Source organism: Coptis chinensis, chromosome 8, assembly GCF_015680905.1.
Source record: "Coptis chinensis isolate HL-2020 chromosome 8, ASM1568090v1, whole genome shotgun sequence".
Lineage (NCBI taxonomy): Eukaryota > Viridiplantae > Streptophyta > Magnoliopsida > Ranunculales > Ranunculaceae > Coptis > Coptis chinensis.
This window is the reverse complement of record NC_141463.1, coordinates 18,720,285-18,739,742: the sequence shown is the minus strand read 5'-3', so window position 1 is coordinate 18,739,742 and position 19,458 is coordinate 18,720,285. Positions and strand designations below refer to the sequence as shown.

The 19,458-nt window shown below is 37.7% G+C and overlaps 3 protein-coding genes across 3 annotated transcripts; all 3 read right to left on the bottom strand.

The window, feature by feature from the left end:
• Window positions 1–4,830: 4,830 nt before the first annotated feature.
• LOC147480350 (uncharacterized) lies at window positions 4,831–5,890 on the bottom strand. Its single transcript, XM_086578624.1, has 4 exons — window positions 5,498–5,890; window positions 5,382–5,455; window positions 5,184–5,274; window positions 4,831–5,100 (listed from the first exon to the last, which is right to left on the bottom strand). The coding sequence occupies exons 1-4, from the start codon at window positions 5,888–5,890 to the stop codon at window positions 4,831–4,833; spliced, it is 828 nt and encodes a 275-aa protein (XP_086434750.1).
• A 6,364-nt stretch (window positions 5,891–12,254) lies between these two features.
• On the bottom strand, window positions 12,255–13,810 carry LOC147480349 (uncharacterized). The gene is made up of 3 exons (XM_086578622.1): window positions 13,691–13,810; window positions 12,867–13,073; window positions 12,255–12,818 (listed from the first exon to the last, which is right to left on the bottom strand). Exons 1-3 carry the CDS (start codon window positions 13,808–13,810, stop codon window positions 12,255–12,257), a joined length of 891 nt encoding a protein of 296 aa, XP_086434748.1.
• A 2,435-nt stretch (window positions 13,811–16,245) lies between these two features.
• On the bottom strand, window positions 16,246–16,790 carry LOC147480348 (uncharacterized). The gene is made up of 2 exons (XM_086578621.1): window positions 16,655–16,790; window positions 16,246–16,568 (listed from the first exon to the last, which is right to left on the bottom strand). The coding sequence occupies exons 1-2, from the start codon at window positions 16,788–16,790 to the stop codon at window positions 16,246–16,248; spliced, it is 459 nt and encodes a 152-aa protein (XP_086434747.1).
• Window positions 16,791–19,458: the final 2,668 nt, after the last annotated feature.

Below are 19,458 nucleotides of genomic sequence, written 5' to 3'. Positions count from 1 at the left end.
GCCATCATATCCCTCGTTGCTTCCACTAACATACCAAGAAGCACATTGTCCATTGCAATGGTCCCCCTTCTTATCTTCGGTTTTCACACTAGATTCACAAGCATTTGCCATTCCTGAACCAAACTAAATTAAATTTACATAGAAAAAACAATACAAGACCAAAATAGAACATGACAAACGTCTTGGTTATCAGCACAACTAGAGTTACTATGAATACACAATATTCGAGCAATACACATATTAATCAAAACATATTTGAGTAAAACTACATACCTAAGCTATTCCTCAAAATATATAAAGATAAAGCAGAATATAGATTCACTTATGCTTGGTTTCTTCTATAATTATTGTAGTCTTGAAACATCTTTTGCGCCATGTCAAGCCTAAATTGTACCCATCTATTTATGGCGTTGCGGTTTGACTACCACATACTATTTGTATTTGGTACTTGATCTACAGCTACAATTGTAGTTGCAACAAGTTCTCGATCAACTTCTTCCAAAATTTCATCATTCGGATCTACCCCCATGATGTGATTATGAAGCACAAAACACGCTAATGTCATCTTAACTTGCGTCTTATATGAGTAAAATAAAGAATTCATAGACAATACAGCCCAACGCTTCTTTAATACACCAAATGCTCTTTCAATTGCGTTTCTATGATGTGAATGTCGCTTGTTAAATAGTTCTTGCTCAGTCTCTAGAGTACGACCTACTTGCTCAGAGAGATGGTAGCGGGTACTACGATAAGGTGCAAGAAAACCAACGTCATTTGCGTAACCTGCATCTACAAGATAATACCTCCCTACAAGTAAAAAAGTATAATTAAGACACTTTAATAAACCTATCCAAGTAAAGGTAACTAGATAATCATAAAACCTAGACAAATGGTGTTACCTGGAGGAACAACGAATGGGTTAGGTCGCACAAGAGCATTATCCAAGACTCTTTGATCATGTGCGTTCTTTCCCAACCAGCAAGTACATACATGAATTTTAAATCAAAGGAACATGCTGCCAAAACATTTTGTGTGGTTTTTAGTTTCCTCCCTCGAAACTTATCTTGTAATTCAATAGGTACAGTGTTGTTACGTGTGCTCCATCCAACGCTCCAAGAATTTATTTTTCGAATATTATGTTAGATGGAACTCAATAATTTTTGTACTTACCTTGAAATAGTTTGAGAAATGCGGATCATTGGTGATTTGTGGGGGTGTTCCTCTCCCATGTACGACTTGTAAATGATCAACCACGCACTAAGAGATTATACAAGCGAACCACACAATGTAAAATTTCATTAAATTGATGACTAACTGTTTCCCGAGATCGAAAAAATCTCCATGCCATCACCCTATATATGCTTTACATTGTGACCAAGTATGAGAAGAAACTGCATCACCATCTCCTCCAAATTACAGTTATGGTTCTCCCTTCCTTGTTCTTTAATTAATGTACATAACCGCCTAAAAGTATCCAGTCCCATTCGTAAATTATCACAACAAGTATCATTGTCATTTAGGACCCAATCCATATACCTTTGTCTATCATCATCTCTATTAACATGTGGCTCTCGAGGTATAGTTAACAAAAAATGAGTTGAGCTTATAGCATTTGCTACTGCTGCATGAGCTGCAACAACTATAACAACATTCCTTATTTGTGCATTCTCGTTGTCCGCCATCTAAGATTCAACAACCAAAATGCTAAAAAATTTAAAGCTGACCGAATAAACATCTATAATCCATCAAACTACACGATAATATACACTAGTCAAAGCCAAAAACCACCAAATAAAGCATGATTTTCATACTATTGGGTGTCCTCTAATGCGCCTAAAAATAATTTAAAAATCAAATCTTATAGCTATGCAACACGACACTCGAAACCACTAGTACTATGAACTGTGTCCACAAATTCAAAACCCCCACATACAAATTTAGTCAAATCAACTAACAATTAATAAATACAACATACAAACCATACCCTAGAGAAAAATGAGAGAGTTTTACCTGGAAAAAAAAAAAAGCTTTCAATCGTAGAGTTAATGGCCGAAAGAGAGAAGCTTCGAACTGCCTCAATGGAGTTTTAGTGGGCGTCGAATTTTAGATTGTGAGAAGTTAGAAAATTGTTGGGAGAGAGAAGTTAAAAAATAGAAAGTTTTGCTCTCATTTTTTGAGATGCAAATTTTTCTCTCGTTTTTAAGTTTTTTAGAAATATTTACAGTGGTCTGATCCCCACATTAGTTTTTGCAACCAAGCACAAGTAAATTTAGAAATAGTGGTAAAGTTTTAGGGTTAATTCATTTTTGGCCCCACTTTTAATAGGGATTCAGCGTTTGGCTCCTCGTAAAGTTAAGGTAATTAGTTTTTGGCCCCATTTCTGTTAGTTGACTTGGTCAGCTTTAACTGCTCCGTAGGTTTTGCTCCTCATAATTTCAAAATGGCCTAAATACCCCTCACGCATGCCACACGTGTTTTTTTTTTAACAAAAACTAATGACATGTGTCCAAATCCAACGGTTGGGATCCAAGGGTTATTAGTGACTAGCCGTTGGAGCTTTGAATGTTGCTCCCAACGGATATACTGGTCATCTATAAGTACTGGACCAATTGCTTATTGGTTTTTGCTCATGTCTGACTCCAAATCAAAGAATACAATGGGGGGTAGTGAAGTTGTCATCATTGGTGCACCAAAGGTTTGTATTTTGTTTGAAGGATATCCCACAGTCCATTAATGGAGGAAGGGCTAAAAGCTTAAAAGTTATTTTGAAACAGGGGCCAAAAACAAAAATATATGTAAATGGAATGACTAAATTTCAATTTATGTTTGTTTTGCAGGTTTGTCAATTGTGTTTTGAAGTTAGGCATTATGCTCCTACATGTAAGTACTTTGGGATGCATTGCCCTCGTGCTTGTTGCTGTGGCTTTATGAAAGTGGTTTTTGGTCGTGTTAACTGCGGAGAACAAGGAATTCTAGAATTCAAGAAGTTGAAGTGCTCGTTTGAGCAATGTAGTGTTGTGGAGTGGATCTACTTTGACAAAAGAGTTGAGAATGAAGCTTGCAACCTGTGCAAAGAAGAATTTGAGCTGTGTGAAGTGTGTAGCCTATGCAATGGGTGTCATCTACCTAATGTTTGTGCCAATAGTACGTGTTAGTGTGTGAGGGATTGTGTACTGTTAACTGTATTGCTATGTATTACTATGTAATGAAGTCTATTATCTAAGAAGAAATTGAAGTTGCACCCCTATATATATTACAAAAAGGGCCTTACAAAAATGCATCAAGTACAAAACAAACTTCATCCATTACATAAACACTGTAAGTACAGAACTCCTACTTCATATTGCATTCCAAGTTTCTACATTCATTACAACACCACACCAAAAGACAAGACATAACCAACCTAACCAAAAGCATTCATTAACTAAACCAAACCTAACTAAAAGTCATAGTTCGAAATGACAGGACAAAACAAAAGGAGCATATTAATCTGTCTTTACAACCCCCACAAAAGACCAGCAACATGTATTTCCAACCAACCACCAGCATCAACATTTACTTGCTGCAGAAACACTCAATCCCTGCAAAAACACTCATTCATTCAGTCACAGTAAATACAAACAAAATCTACAGAGCTTGAGGTGAATAAAAACAGTAATAAATAAACAGAATCAAAGAATCATGTACTGGTCACTTCTTCCTCTTTTGCTTGAGGTGAATCTGCAGAGCTTCAAACTTTTGTGCACACATTAAAGCTTGCACAACCATCATTGGTTGTGTTTGTGTTTGTGTTTGTACTTGTGCTTGACTTCCCCCAGCAGCTTGTGTCTGTCTTGAACTTCCTTCTCCCTTAGCACCCTTATCCTTTATAGATTTTGTTTTAGGGATGATAATATACTCATCCACATACTCCTTACAATACTCTTCCCAAGCTTCCTTCTCCCAATCACATAGATCTTCACTTGGTAGTCCTACAGCCACCCTTTGTTCCTCTTTCTTGTCCCTATACTTATGGATATAAGCATGAACTTCTTCAACAGAAACATCATGACCATGCTCATCCACATAAGCTCTGGCAGCCAAAACCTCATCATCATAGTAGTTATTATAACCAAATCTAACAGCACTCATGAGATGAGGTGGATATTCATAACCCTTATCCTTATTCTTCCCCTTCCCCATTTGATATGAGATATGTGAGAGAGATATATTCAAAGTGAAATGTGTGTGAGTGAGATGTGAGAACTAAAGAATGGTGTGAGAGATATCCTTATAACAAATAGATGTGGGAACATTTAAGACATTTAATATTGGGTCAAAAGTAACAGTTACCAAGTCAAAATTTTGAAAACCAAAACTGAAGAAGTCCATGCTTACATTAAAAGGTAAGGGTACAACACTACATAAAACACATGCGTGGGTATACATTAAAAGCTTCAATGTTAAGTATAATACCTACTAAGTATAATCAAACAATAAAAATAATAAAAATACAAATAACGCTACTAAGTATAATACCTTTAATGTTAAGCACTATTGAGTAGAACTTGCTGGAGGGGGTGGTGTTGCTTGGCTTGACCTTGGTGGTGTGTCTTCACTAAACCAATAAGCCATTCCCCTACCACCTCTGCCTCTGCTCCCTTTACCACCCCTCCTCCCTCTACCTCCTCTTCTAGCCCTTGGAATATGGTCCACATTTGGCTGAGATTGCACATTGACCTCATCTGGCTGTGTCTGGTTCATTTGTGTTTGCTGCTGCACATTGACCTCATCTGGCTGTGTCTGGTTCATTTGTGTTTGCTGCTGCACATTCATCTCATCTAGTTGTGTCTAGTTCATTTGTGTTTGCTGCTGCACATTCACCTCATTTTGTTCTTGACCTTCTCCTCTCTTTTGTCTCTTTTGTGCTTTAGATAAACTCTTAGTTCCACCTTGTTGTCTTCTTTCACATGTCCTCTTGTTATGGCCTGGTACATTGCATATCTTACAACATCTATTGTTTGAGGGTTTATCCTCGTTTGCATCCCTAATTCTTAGTTTTCTAGGTCTTCCAGATTTTCTCTCAAAGGGTGGAGGTAGTACTTCATTACCAACTTTGACCTAGCAATTGACAGACATTCATAACTAAACATTAGAGGTATGAAAGCATTAACATGTAAAGTAGGGTTCAAATATTTATTTACCTTATCCCACTCTTCTTCATTATCAAAAGGATATATATAGCCAACATAAGTAGCTTTAAAGGATTGGACATTGTAGAATGAACTGCAATACCTAAATGCAAACAAGAAATGTAATGAACAAGTCAATTTGTTACTCATTGATTGAAAACAAAAGTAGTAAAAGTACATGTACTATTTTCTAATAACTAACACACTTACTGTGCCCAGCTAGATCCTTGTGTTCTCCTTTTTCTAATAACACAAACTGCATGAATACATGGTATTCCTGTCATCTGCCATACAACACATGTACAACTCAAACTAGTCATATTTACCACAAACTTCTTCTCAGTCTTGATATTAATGACACAAAATGAGTTATGTTCAACTCCTTCAACAAATCCTTGAACTTTGTATTTGTTGTACTTTTTCTCTATCTTATTTATGACTCCTTGAGCAGCTGACACTAAATCATCATGAACAAGTTCTTGTGAAATAATCCTCCTTTCATGGATCAACTTCATCATAGCAAGAATGTATTGATCAATAAATTGCACTAGTGGTTTATCTCTAATCTTCAATATCCAAGAATTAAAGGATTCACTGAAGTTATTGGTAATAGAATCACATTTTGTTGTGATATCAAAATGTGACCTAGCCCAAGTGGATTTTGCTTCCCTCTCTAACCACTCCTTAGCTTTTTCATCCACAGCCTCTATCTTCTCCATATAAATATCATGATGACATTCTTTAAATGCTTCTAGCTGCCCTCCAGCTCAAATCTCTTAACAACTCACCCTTAAAATTCACCTTAAAGTTTTTGTACATGTGTCTAAAGCAATACCTAAAGAATAATGACAGAATACATGCAAATAAGTATAATGTAAACCCTAAACAAATTTAAAGAATAATGGCAGAATACATGTAAATAAGTATAATGTAATTTATTACCTGTGCTTAGATTCTGGAAACACTTCATTCACAGCTTTAATGAGACCCTTTTGTCTATCAGAGATAAATGTCAATGGATCCTTGTGTTTGATCAGATGAGGCCTAAGCTTGCTCCAAAGCTTCTTCCATGTATCCCCATTCTCACCCCTACAAACATATATAGCAATTGGGAATAGCCCATTCTGTGCATCTAAGGCCATGACACTTAGACAACATCCACCATATTTCCCTTTCAAAAATGACCCATCTAATCCAATCACAGGTCTACAGCCATTGACAAACCCATCCAATGATGCTTTGTAAGCAAGCAAGAATCCAACAAACTCATCTGTTTCAGCATGTTTGTACCAATTCACTACACTTCCCTGATTCCTTTTCAATATCTGGTTTTTCAATTCAGATACTACTGCATAACTAGACTCATAATTCCCATTTATTTTCTCAAACATCATGACTTTAGATTTCCAAGAAGTGTAATAAGATAACTCAACTCCATATCTTCTGAAAACTTCCTTGTGAACATCTACATGCTTCATATTTGGGTGATCTCTAAGGAAATCCTCAAGAACTGTTGCAACCCATGGAGCTTTGGCTTGTACAACATGATTCTTTCCATCAGCCTCACAAGTATGAGTCCCCACATATTTCCTTAACTTCACAGTATGGTTGTCTATTGTGAGACTACATGCTACCTTCCAAGTGCATCCTTTAACCATTTCTTGATCTGAATGGTCTTCACCAATACAATAAATTCTGTACCTCTTCTTGTCATTTTGCTTTTGCCTGAAACTGAATAAGTTTTGTATTGCCAAAGTCTTAAGAAATTTCCTACATTCTTCCATTGACTTCCATTGCATGCCAGGTTCTAGCTTCAAAACAAGTTCTTGTTTTACATCTTCATCCTCAACACTGTGGTATTGTTCCTGGTACAAGTTGTTTGTGCAGTTCCCAAGACTATTAATCATATCATCAGCTTCTTCTTCAAGATCTATTGCTTCATTAACCAAGTCATCAGCATGTTCATCATCTTCTTTAGGTGTGTAATCTTCATCTTCATTATCAGATAAGTGGGTACTTTCATACCTAGCTCTCATGTCCACACATGGACCACCAGCCTCAAACTTCTGAAAGTACCTTCCAGGTGCACCTTCATCTTCACTCTCATCATTCTGTACAACATCTTCACTCACATCACTTTGTATTGCATCAACAAATGCTTCTCCAGTTTCAAATAACTTCAAAACTCATTCACAACATCATCTTACGTAGTTTTTTATCTCTTCATATCCATCTTCACCTTGATTAGTGTTATCAGTTGTGGGACTAATGGGAATTGGTTCATTTGGAGAAGCTTGGTTTATTGGAGAAGTTTGGTTTATTGGAGAGGAAAATCTAGGTGATCTTCTTACCTCAAAGTTAAGAATAGAGTGTTTGGTAGGTGTGCTTGGGCTTTGGGTTGAAACCAACTTGGACTTAGATTCTGTTGGAGGAGGAGAAGCTTGGTTTATTGGAGAGGAAAATCTAGGTGATCTTCTTACCTCAAAGTTAAGAATAGAGTGTTTGGTAGGTGTGCTTGGGCTTTGGGTTGAAACCAACTTGGACTTAGATTCTGTTGGAGGAAGAGAAGCTTGGTTTATTGGAGAAGGTTGTATAACTGATGGAGAGGAAAATCGAGGTGACCTTCTTATATCAAAGTTAAGAATAGGGTGTTTAGTAGGTGTCCTTGGGCTTTTAGACTTAGAAACACAAACAATACTGGGCTTCTTATATTGTTTGGCATTGGGCTTACTATGGAGCTTAGGTTTAGGGACTTCAGTAGGTTGCATCATATCTGGAGTGACCATGGTGACAAACAAATGAAACTTTTGATCCCTTTCTGCCTTAATAGTATCCGACATTTTCATAACTCCAACATTATTGTAAATGGTAGTCAAAAACCCTCTACAAATGCAATTAACACCATTAATAGGAACATCATCCCCCACAGATTTGTGAATATCTTCAATGAGCCCCATATAACTCAATTCATCCCCATCCAACATAAGATGAAACTGATAACCGCCATGATAATCTAGATATCTCATTCTACCAGGCACTATTTGAATCCAGAAACCATCATAGTCTATTACAAACTCTCTCTGAACTCTTAAAGGTGAAGCCATAACTCTGGAAATGAATATTTATACAGAATCAATTGCATACATACACTAAGCATACACAACATACATATAAACACATAGAACATGCATACAAACACAGACATCATGATTAAATAAGCTTTAACAATAGCAACATGCTAAATTTGTAAAATAAAAATATAATTAGACAAAACCCCCCCATTTTTAATGTTCAATATGCACAATAAACCCCTAATTTGATGAAAGTCACAATTTTTTACAAGAAATTGGGGCCAATTTCTTGTCCAAAGTAAAAATAGAACCTTAATTTGACGAAAGCCCCATTTTATGTGGTATAATTTGGGCTAATTTATGTTCAATTTAAAAAACCCCCAAATTTCGAAAGTAACTGTAGTTACAAAACTACCACTCAGTAATTTCTAGGGTTTGGTCCCCACATTCCTTATTATATTCATCATTTTTCATGCATCACAACAACACAACAAAATTCCCACAAAATTACATGCAACACTAATATAAAGGTCGTACCTTTCCACACAATTGATACAACTCACACCTGTTCCAACGAAATGAAAAGCTTCCTTCCTACTCAGACTTAATCGAACACACTATTTTAAAGGGTACTGATGTTTTAAACTTGCTTCACTTATACAAATGAGTTGAAGAGGAGATGACTTGAAGAGGAGTATGGTTTTGGAGTGGGTTGGAGTGAGAGAGACTGAGAGACAACAACTTAGTAAATGAGAGAGACGAGGGACAATAACTTGTTTTCACCCTTGTTTTCCCGCGTTCTCCACCACATTCTCGTGATATGTAAAATCTCGTGATATGTAACATTTTAATCCAAGCCGTCAATGTTTGTAACATAGATACGTGCCACGTGGACTTTTAAATCCATATTATCGAAATGAAATTTGTATTGGATTTCAAAATCGAAATTTTACGAAACCAGTATTTCCGAGATTCACGTGCAAGTCACGTGAAGGGTAAAGTTGCCATTTTGAAAATATGTTACGGAGCAGTTAAAGCTGACCAAGTCAACTAACAGAACTGGGGCCAAAAACGAATTATGTAACTTACAGGAGCCAAACGCTGAATACCCTATTAAAAGTGGGGCCAAAATCGAATAACCCCAAAGTTTTATAAAATAAATATTTGTCACGTTTTATAGGTGAAACAAGCGAACCCGTAGTTTCTTGATTGCGTGCTCTCACTATCTTCTCAACAGCAGGTGGGAGCTCAAACTCTGATAGATCCATAGTTCAAGATGAAAATTCAGTAACTCTATAAGAATCCGATCAAAACCCCACAAGGGGAAGGTTTTTGCTGTTCTTCCCTCCAAAATGTTTTTGAAGGGATAAGATTTTACTACTTCACGTAAAATTTTGTGCTAGTTTACTCTTCTTCCCTTGCTAGAAAAGTACTCTCACAATTGCTATGACCACACAACTAACTCATATTTACAATTTTACTATAGCCTTGATTTCCTCTCTTATATTTAATTTTTGTAACGGTAGGCATTGTCACCAAGTACGGTACGAGTTTAAAACAGTGTACTTGAAAAATACTTAATTCATGTTTTAAATGGAACATCTTGGCAAAAAAATGGAAAAAAAAAAAAAAAAGACCGTGGCATAAAAGACGGGTTTAAAACGTATAATACGTAAAAAAAAAAACGGTAAGAAATGATAAAAAAAAAACACTATAGATAAGGAGATTGATTTTATATAGGAGTGGAAAAAAGAATGAGCAAAAATAATAATAAGGAGTTGATCATTTTTGTAAACTTTTTCTTTTAGCCCTTTTCTACCATTTGATTTTGACTTTTCCCCTACATATATTTTTTGAAATCCTTGTAAATCCTGTATCGACTTTTTCTTGGTTTATTTGAAAAATTTGTTGTAGAGAATGCAGTTTGGTTTTTCGCATATTGTAATCAACCTTGGTTTTGCTTGATGTATTATTTTCTTGCATGTGTTATCAGGATTTAGGGACCTTCCTGTACTTACTGCCATTGTGGTAGATGTTAAAGATTGGAGTATAATCATGAACTGAGAAGTGAAAATCTGACGCTAATTTATATCAAGCAAGGATCTGTCCAACAAGTTGCAAGCTCTATATACTCATTTTTACTTGATTTGTAGTAGCATCAGTTTTGACAAGAAACTTGGGAGATATTAACTGCACGATGATGCAAGGCCATTCTATTACTACTTTAACAAAACACTTCCGATATATCTTAGTATTCCCCAAGAATCCAGGATCATATTATGGGGTAAATGTTCAAGTCCTCCAAATCAACAGGGGTACTAGCTAGCTCAATCTATTCAGCCATTGTCGGAACTCAAAGGTTGCAAAATGTGGTGACATTACCCTACTAGTTCGACAAACAAAATGATGATTGACATTATCATGGCGAATCAGGAATTTACTCATCTATGAAACAGGGGTACTAAAGATTTTGCTCTGAAATGACAATAATAATGCTAATGCAAATGAAAGAAAAATACAGTTAATTAGTAAAGCCAACTATAATATCCTATCAAGTAGTAGGTACCATAGCTGCTAACTCCAAGCTATCATAGGATACGAGTGACGGATTGTGGGGTTTCTTAAAGAAACTCATCCAAATACTATAAGTTCTTAGATTCAGTACCAAAATAGAAAGTAAACAAGGTACATTCATTAAACGATCAATAGTCCAAAAGGAAAAAAGATAGCTAAATAAAGTAGTCTCATTCAAATACCATTCATTAAATGATGAAATTCTTCATCATCCGCATTTCCATTATTTGCTTCTGCTTCAACATGAGCCTCATTACCACCATCCTCGACATCTACATCTTCCTCCTCATCAGATATATCACCACCATCAACAATATTCTCCACATAATTTCCAACTATAGGAGTCGGGTCATCTGGAAAAGCTATAACCTCATATAGTTAATTAGTTTTAGATGATCTTCCGTCTTTTTCGCACTAGTCTTCTGCATATGGAGATTCATCCTAACATAAACCAAGTCATGCAATCTTTTTGGCTCCAATTTAATTCTCTTTTTGGTTTGTGTGACATTAAAGGCACTCCAATTCCTCTCGTAGTTTCCATGCACCTTTGCATGTTTGACTAAGAAGCCTCATAGTAATCATATGCGTGACCGGAAGATCACCACCATAAACCTAGAAAGCATGTACAAATATTAATGTAACAATCAAATAGATAAATGCAATCAACATCTAATAGTTATTAAGAAAAAACAAATTGATAATGAAATAATTTTACATACGAGGATGAGTGTTTGATAGAGCATCAACTGCCATTGGGTTGAAAATCTTTGAATGTCTTGCATGATAAAAACTTATATCTTCAGTGAGGGTTTTCCTCTCTTCACTTGTAAGTAATTTTTGTCTCACCTTACTCATACCATCTCTAATTTCATTATCCATCTTAACAACCTTTTCATAGTAAAACTTGGGATTGAGATACGCAGGCACTGCATGAACGGGGCTATGAGGGCGTTGAATTTGTTTCCTTTCAATGATTGTCAAATAAAGGTCATATTTATCTTTATCATTATTGAGAATCATCTTTATCGACTCCTTGACTCTAATAACGCCCTCATATATGTATCCTAATGTACACTCATCTCCATCAACTATCCTAAGTAGTTTCACAATAGGCTCAACAATTGCAACCATTTCGTTGCCTTTAATCCAAAAGGCATTAGATTGTATTACCTCAACAAGTGCTTTAGCATCATCCTATTTTGTCCTCTTATGAGCTTGCCAATCATTTAAACTTACTAAGAATATCAAAGGTTTTTTTTTTCTTTCAATACAGATTGTAAGCAAAGAAATTGGCTAGCAAATTTAGTTGCTCCCGGCTTCTTCAAATCCGCGATTGTCTATAAACTTTATCATTGTTTCCAAAATTGTAAGTGACTTGTATAAGAAAGGAACAAGTTCTCTTGCACTTTTCATGATTGGCATTACAGAAGGAAGCTTGTCAATATCCTCTAAAATCAAGTCTATGCAGTGTCTTTGCACATGAAGTCTTGAAAACATGCGTAACGAGAGATTGAATAATTGCCCCAGCTGAACCATAATTGCTTGCGTTATCTGTAACAACTTGAACCACATTATGTGGACCAATTTCTTCCATGGTGCTCATTATGAAGTTAGTGAGATCTTCTCTAGTCTGTTTTTCTTTGACAACCTCGGACTTCAAGAACACGATTCCGTTTGGGATACTAGCTAACAAGTTAACATGGTGCCTTATTCTAGCATCTATCCAACCATCTGACATCAATGTGCAACCCGTATCTTCCCATGACTCTTGGACACTTTTCACATACATTGTTGCTTCATCTTTCAATGAACCTAGAATCTTGGTACACGTAGTTTCAGTGCCAGGAGGCACATACCCCTCACCAAACTTCCTAATAGCTTGGCACCACTCTTTTAATTCGTTTGATCTTAAAATATTAAATGCAAGGTTGTTTGCAACAATAAATTTTACTCCTATAGTATCAGTAACCTCCTTTTCCTTCTTTTTCAGTAGTTCCAAAACCTTCAGTTGGTGGCAAATGGTGTTTGACTATCCTGATGCCCTATAAACCGATTGTTGAGACCCAAAATTGAAGCTTGAGAATGCGTTTCCTTCTTTGGAGTTACTCCCTCTAGCTTTCTTATTAACACGAGGCCTATCCTCTATTTCGGATACGACATTGAGTGCCAGCTCCATTACTTCGTCAGTCACAGTAGTGCAAGGACTAACATCATGCCCAATAATTTTTGCCCAGTGATACTTTAGCCTACTTATTCCCTGTCGGGGCAAAAACTGAAGCAAAACAGATCTACCCAAACACTCTTAAAAATCTACCTTCTGAATATCACAACCCACAGAATGACACACACAATTGAATGATAATGACAGTAATGGGATGGTTTGTTTGGATGTTTGAGACTGAACCACTTTTTAGTTCGGTGGCTGCCTACATACCCCAAAGGGATCAAGTCTCTGAAAGTCTACGGAGTATAGAGCTTTCAATGTAGTTCTATTACTACAAAACTCTTCAATATGTAACCACCCAAAAACCTAGAGAATCTCTGAATCTAGATCCTTTTCCCTAGTTTTTAGGTACATTGAATAGAGTAAAAGCCTCCGGATTCTGTGGGATCTGGCTGGGCCTTGTTTTCAGCTAATTACGAGCTTATAGTGAGGCTTGACCCACATGCTATGCTGTGCCCTGGCTATGAACCAGGGCGAACCCTGCAGATATGAAGGATCCAGTTTGGGTGCCAAGTCCAGATAACATGCCTAGCTGGTCTATAGAGACGCGTTGTCTTTGTTGGGCATTAAATGCTAAGCTTAGTTATGAACCCGGGCTAAGCCTGTAGATATAAAGGATCCAGTCTGGGTGCCATGTCCAGAGAACATACCCAGGTGGTCCATTGAGACACTGTGTTGCTGAGCATTCCATCGAGCTGGATGTCCCATTGCACACAATCGATCCAACGAGGCCATAGAATAGGAGGATCAGATAATGTCATGTGGACCATTTATAAGGGTCCACACATCGCCCCCTCTTTGTCACGCGGAGCAGCCACGTGGCAGAGAAGAGAAAAATAATATGAAAACTTTGCTTTCGAACAAGCATGTCAGCACTGATATACCTGAGAGTGTTGTTATACATAAGCATGATGACTTGGCAATTTCGGTGGTTGGAAATGAAATAGTTGTTTCTTATGCTCAGCTACAGTACGGTTTGAGACTTCCCTTGGGGAAGGTGATGTCCAGATTGCTGAATTGGTAATGGCTTGCCCTTGGGCAGATGATGATCTTATTCAATTTAGTAACAAGCCCAGTTCGCTATATCTGCCAGTCTTATGACATCAAACTTGGAATAACGGAGATGCATCTTTTGCTCAGGCCTAAGAAAAGGATTTTGAAGGACATTCCTTTCTTTACAGTTGACTTTGTCTCTTCAGATAGGAAGTTTATACACCCCTACTCATTACTTAACATGGCATACACTAGTCTACAGAGTTCGAGGCTGGGCAGGTCGCGGAACAGATGTTCCAAATAATTTCTCAAGTGTGCTCCTTAAGAAATTATTTTCTTCTTCCACAGTTTTCTTTGTTCTACAGCTCAATTTAGTTATTTCTTTAACATATACTTGGATTTTTGATGCTGTGGATGATGTATAGTCGGCTCACTCTGTCTATGTCTCTGGTCACTCAGGTAACCACAGAGTGAGAGACAATTCTGTAGATAATTGCTCTGCTAAAAGAGTTAGAAAGGACCCTTGTTCCGGTTCAGTACCATTTTCACTATCTTTTCAGCATGCTGAGGAGGTCTTGATTAAGTCCTCCACCCTTTTTCGTAAGGTTTCTGCTGAGGCTGAGCTAGAACTTCAACGTTCGTGGGACCATGTTACTACTTTGTTAGAGGAATGTCATCGACTTAGAGAAACACCGACTGCTAGTGATGAGATGATTGCGTCTAAAGACTTTGAGATGATTACTTTGGTTGATAAGCTCAGGGAGTCCCAAAATGTTGTACAAGCTATGGAGAGTGACCGTTGTCTAAGTGAGGAGAATACAGGTCGTGTGGTGCAGGAAAACTGACATCTAGTTAAGGAGTTGCGCCTGCTCAAGAATCGTGTTACAGACTAGCCAACTTGACATCTTGCTTTTCTTAGTATGTATCTTCCGTTTATAGTCCGGATATCTTGAAGGTTCTTGCAATTTAGTTATCTTGAATTACCATGATGTTGCATGTAAGGTGAAGACATGGACTTTTATGAAATGAAAAATCTTCAACAGCGGCTTGGCAATAAAATAGAACTTGAAAAGTATTGGCATGAATATTAGCGAAGCTATATACTACCGCCCCCCAACACTACATGTGGATATGATTCACATGTAGTGTTGAATAAGAAAGTTTAATTTGGGTATATTGGTAAAATTGAGTGTTTTCACCAGCATAATGTAAAAAGCAATAGAATTGATAGGGAATTGACATTTGGCGATTCACCAATATTTTATTGTAGAATAACTCGGTGAAATAGATACAACCGGGCTGAGCATGTTGTTATACTCAAAATATATATCGAATGACAATGATCTGTATCTACAGAATAACCCGATTGAAGCATAATCGGACTGAGCAGTTTTGTAGTAACGCTCAGATATAAATAAGTCTATATAGTTGAACCCTTGATAGTGCTATTATAGACAGCTTCAGAAAAGATTATCCCAGTTAGCCTGAAGCTGGGCTGAACGTTTTTGCTATGAAGCTTAGAGATGATGTTAATGCACATAGTATGATTCTATGCATATTGTCTTCGGTTTAGAGGATCAATGTCATATAACCATACCAAGCGATGTTCTCTATCCAAACTTGGCAGCCCCTCCAAGGGATAGATTGCATCCAGCACTTGGGTTCTTAAAGTCCTAAAAGTTCGGAGTTACCCAATTCACAAATAGGACTGAGCCAGAGGGTCGATGACACCATTTACTCAGACCAATGCACAATACACTTCTGTATGTTGGCTTTTTAAACTTTGGGGATTTGTTTTTCATGCCGAAGCCAGGCAAGAGGGTCAAAGCCATATACTTGGACCCGATACTTTAGTTGTACAGGACATTTTTCAAGCTTGACGCTTTCGCGAAAGATTCTTCGCCCTTATCACCACCTCGATCCAATTATAAGGATTTGAACAGGCAAGAGGGACGCTCTGGTCTGTACCAAGCTAGACAATTGATGCCATTCAGCTGGGCTTCAGAGTGTGCATGAAGTATTCCATGCACTTCCAAGTGCAAAATATTGGAACTTGGAATTTTTGCAAGTAATAATGAGGCTTTTTCACTTGACTGGGCATGCTGAACATTTGAACCTGGTTTTGTAAAGCTGATAGAGATTTGATCACAAAGTCTTCTATACCATCTAGGTTCTCTTAGGTTTGAACTTGCAGAGTGTCTAGTTGGAGGGGTTAACCACCAGTCCGAACTTGACCAGGCGCTGTGCGCTTGAACCTGGATTTCTGTAGTGTAGCCGCGCTCAGGTTATCAAAATTCTTAGCTTTTCTGATGACCCAGTCACCAGGTTTGAAGACACGTTCTCTGAGTTTTCTATCATGACTATGCTTCATGTTTTCTTGATATTTGACTAATTGCTGAAGAGCTGTATCTCGGCGTTCAATAATAAGAGCTTTGTTGTAAGCTAAGACTTCATTTTCAACTTTGGATTTTACTGCTTCAGTTCTAGCTATTGGAGCCATGATTTCTATTGGGAGTACTGCTTCTGCACCATATGCTAAAGAGTATGGTGAAAAACCTGTGGACCTTCTAGGAGTAGTCCTATATGACCATAGGACAACAGGCAGCTGACAACCTAGTTACCTTTAGCTTCAGTAAGCTTTTTCTTAAGGGTATCTAAGATTACCCTATTAATAACTTTCGCTTGGCCGTTTGCTTCAGGATGGTAAAGAGCAGAAAAGTTGTGCTTTATGCTTATAGACCCACAGAATTGTTGCATCTCTATGGAGCCAAACTGGGAACCATTATCTGATACTAATTATGAAGGTACTATAAACCTGCAGATAATATCACGCCACAAAAATTGCTTTACATCTACAGTAGTTATTGAAGCCAAAGCTGTGACTTTGACCCACTTTGTAAAGTAGTCGGTAGCCACCAACAAAAAACGAACTCTTCCAGGTGCCCTAGGCAAAGGTCCCACGATGTCGAGCCCCTATTTTGAGAAAGGCCAAGGGCTGAGAATTGGGTGCAATTCTGTGGCTGGTATTTTTCCAACTTCAGCATGTTTCTGGCACGAAACACAAATTTGAGTGATTTGTTTTGCGTCTCTTTGCATGTATGGCCACTAATAACCCTGCGTTAAAGCCTTGCGGGCAAGACTGCGACCTTCTGAGTGATTCCCACAAACACCTACATGAATTTCTTTAAATATCATTTCGCCTTGCTCTGGGGTAAGACATCTTAACTGTGGGCCGAACCCCATTGGCCTTTTGTAAAGTCGAGCGACTCTTTCTTTAGTGAACAATACTGCGAATTTCCATGCCTCTTGCTTAACTTTCTGAGATAAAACTTTCTCTGTGGGGAGATTCTCTAAGTTCAGATACTCGATGAAGGGCAGCCTCTAGTCAGGTTTTTCCAGTGCCAAGATTTCTAAGTCCATTATCTCTAAATCATCAAGAGTTTCGTCTTCAGATTTTGCTTCAGATTTAGACTTTTTGTTTTCAGTAGGGATGATGTCGCCCCCAGTATCTTCATGGTCTCCCCCAATACTGCCAAGGTTACTATGGTTCATTCTTTGATCTAAATCATTGACTGTGGGGATGCTTTCTTTTGAGTTGTTTGCGTAAGGATGCCAAAGTTTGGCGATCCTCAGCATTAACTGGATCTTTAGATTCTAAAGATGCACGATCCACCTGCTCTCTTTTTCTTCATCAAGTGTTAACAACACAGACTTGTAATGTGTTACACTCTATAACATATGCCTCATGAAGTCCCATTGGTTGTAGATTGATGCTCGACTCCTGTTTGAAATCAATTTGGATTTCTCTTGGTTCATTTAGCTGGACAGCTGCAGAAAGGTAAGATAGTGCATCAGCATGCCTGATTTCATTCCTTAGTCTTTTACTGATATAGATTTTGTCAAATTGCATAGCCAATTTGTGTATAATTTCCAAATATGCTACCATCCTTTCATCTTTTGCTTGAAAATTACCACCAAATTGATTAGCCACCAAGCGAGAATCTGTTAGCATTTGAATATTCTTCACTCCCAGCTTAAGTGCGGTGTTCATGCCATAGATAACAGCCTCATATTCGGCTTCATTATTAGAGGCAGGAAAGCTTAGTCTGGCTGATCTTTCAATTTTATGTCTTTCAGGTCTAATAAGTACACAACCTAGACCAGACTCGGATGCATTTTTTGAACCATCGGTGAAGATGGTCTAGAGAGTTTGATTATTGTTAAATTTGTGCTCGCCCCCATAATCGGATGTACTAGGTGAGAACTCCTCAGTTTGTGCAGGGAACTGAATATAATGATCAAGAAGTTGTTCAACTTTTGCTAATTTTGGACTCAATTGGATGTCATCCACAGGAAAATCTACCATAAGAGAGGCTAGAGCATACCTTTTTTTTTTGTAGTCCTTGGCTCATAAACAATATCATATGCACTTAGGTAACTTGACCATTTAATCAACCTATTTGATTCCTCCTGTTTGCTGAGGGTCTTTCATAGAGGATACTCTGTATAGACCTTCACCATTCTCCCCTAAAAATATGGTTTTAATCGCTGAGCTGCATGTACTAAGGCCAATGCGACTTTCTCAATTTTGGAGTAACAATTATCTGTTGCAGTTAATGTTTTGCTAACAAAATGAACCGGCCTTTCTTTGGAATCATCAACAAAAATGATTACACTGGCTGCAAAGTCAGTTGCAGCAAGATAGATTCCTACAGGCTCTCTAGCCTTTGGGCTAACCAAAATTGGGGGAGACGTAAGGTAGGATTTGACTTCAGCGAAAGCCTTTTCACAATCTTCATTCAATGTTGATGTACCTTTCAGAATCTGAAAGAACGACTTACATTTGTCAGAGTATCGAGATATGAAATGACCGAGAGCCGCAAGATGGCCTAAGAGCCTCTGTACTTCCTTTCTATAGGTAGGGGGGGGGGGGTGGCATTTCAAGAATAGCTAGAATTTTCTCAGGGTTAGCTTCAATTCCCTTGTGGGTCATCATGAACCCTAAGAATTTGCCTGAAGATAAGCCAAATGAACACTTGGCAGGGTTAAACCTCATTTTGTATTTCTTTAGTCGATCAAATACTTTTTGCAGGTCAGCAAGATCACTTTCTTCCTTTGACTTCACAACCATGTCGTCAATATAAACTTCCATAATAACCCCAATAAGATCAACAAAGATAGTATTAACAAGTTTTTGGTATGTGGCCCCAACATTCTTTAGGCTGAACGACATAACAACATGGCAATATAGGCCTCTGTCTGTGATGAATACTGTATACTCTTGGTCATCATAGTGCAGTACAATCTGATAATATCCTGAGCTTGCATCCATAAAAGATAGATTCTTGAAACCATATGTCGCATCCACCATATCTGAAATTCTGGGCATAGGATAAGGATGCAGTGGGCAAGGTTCATTCATGTC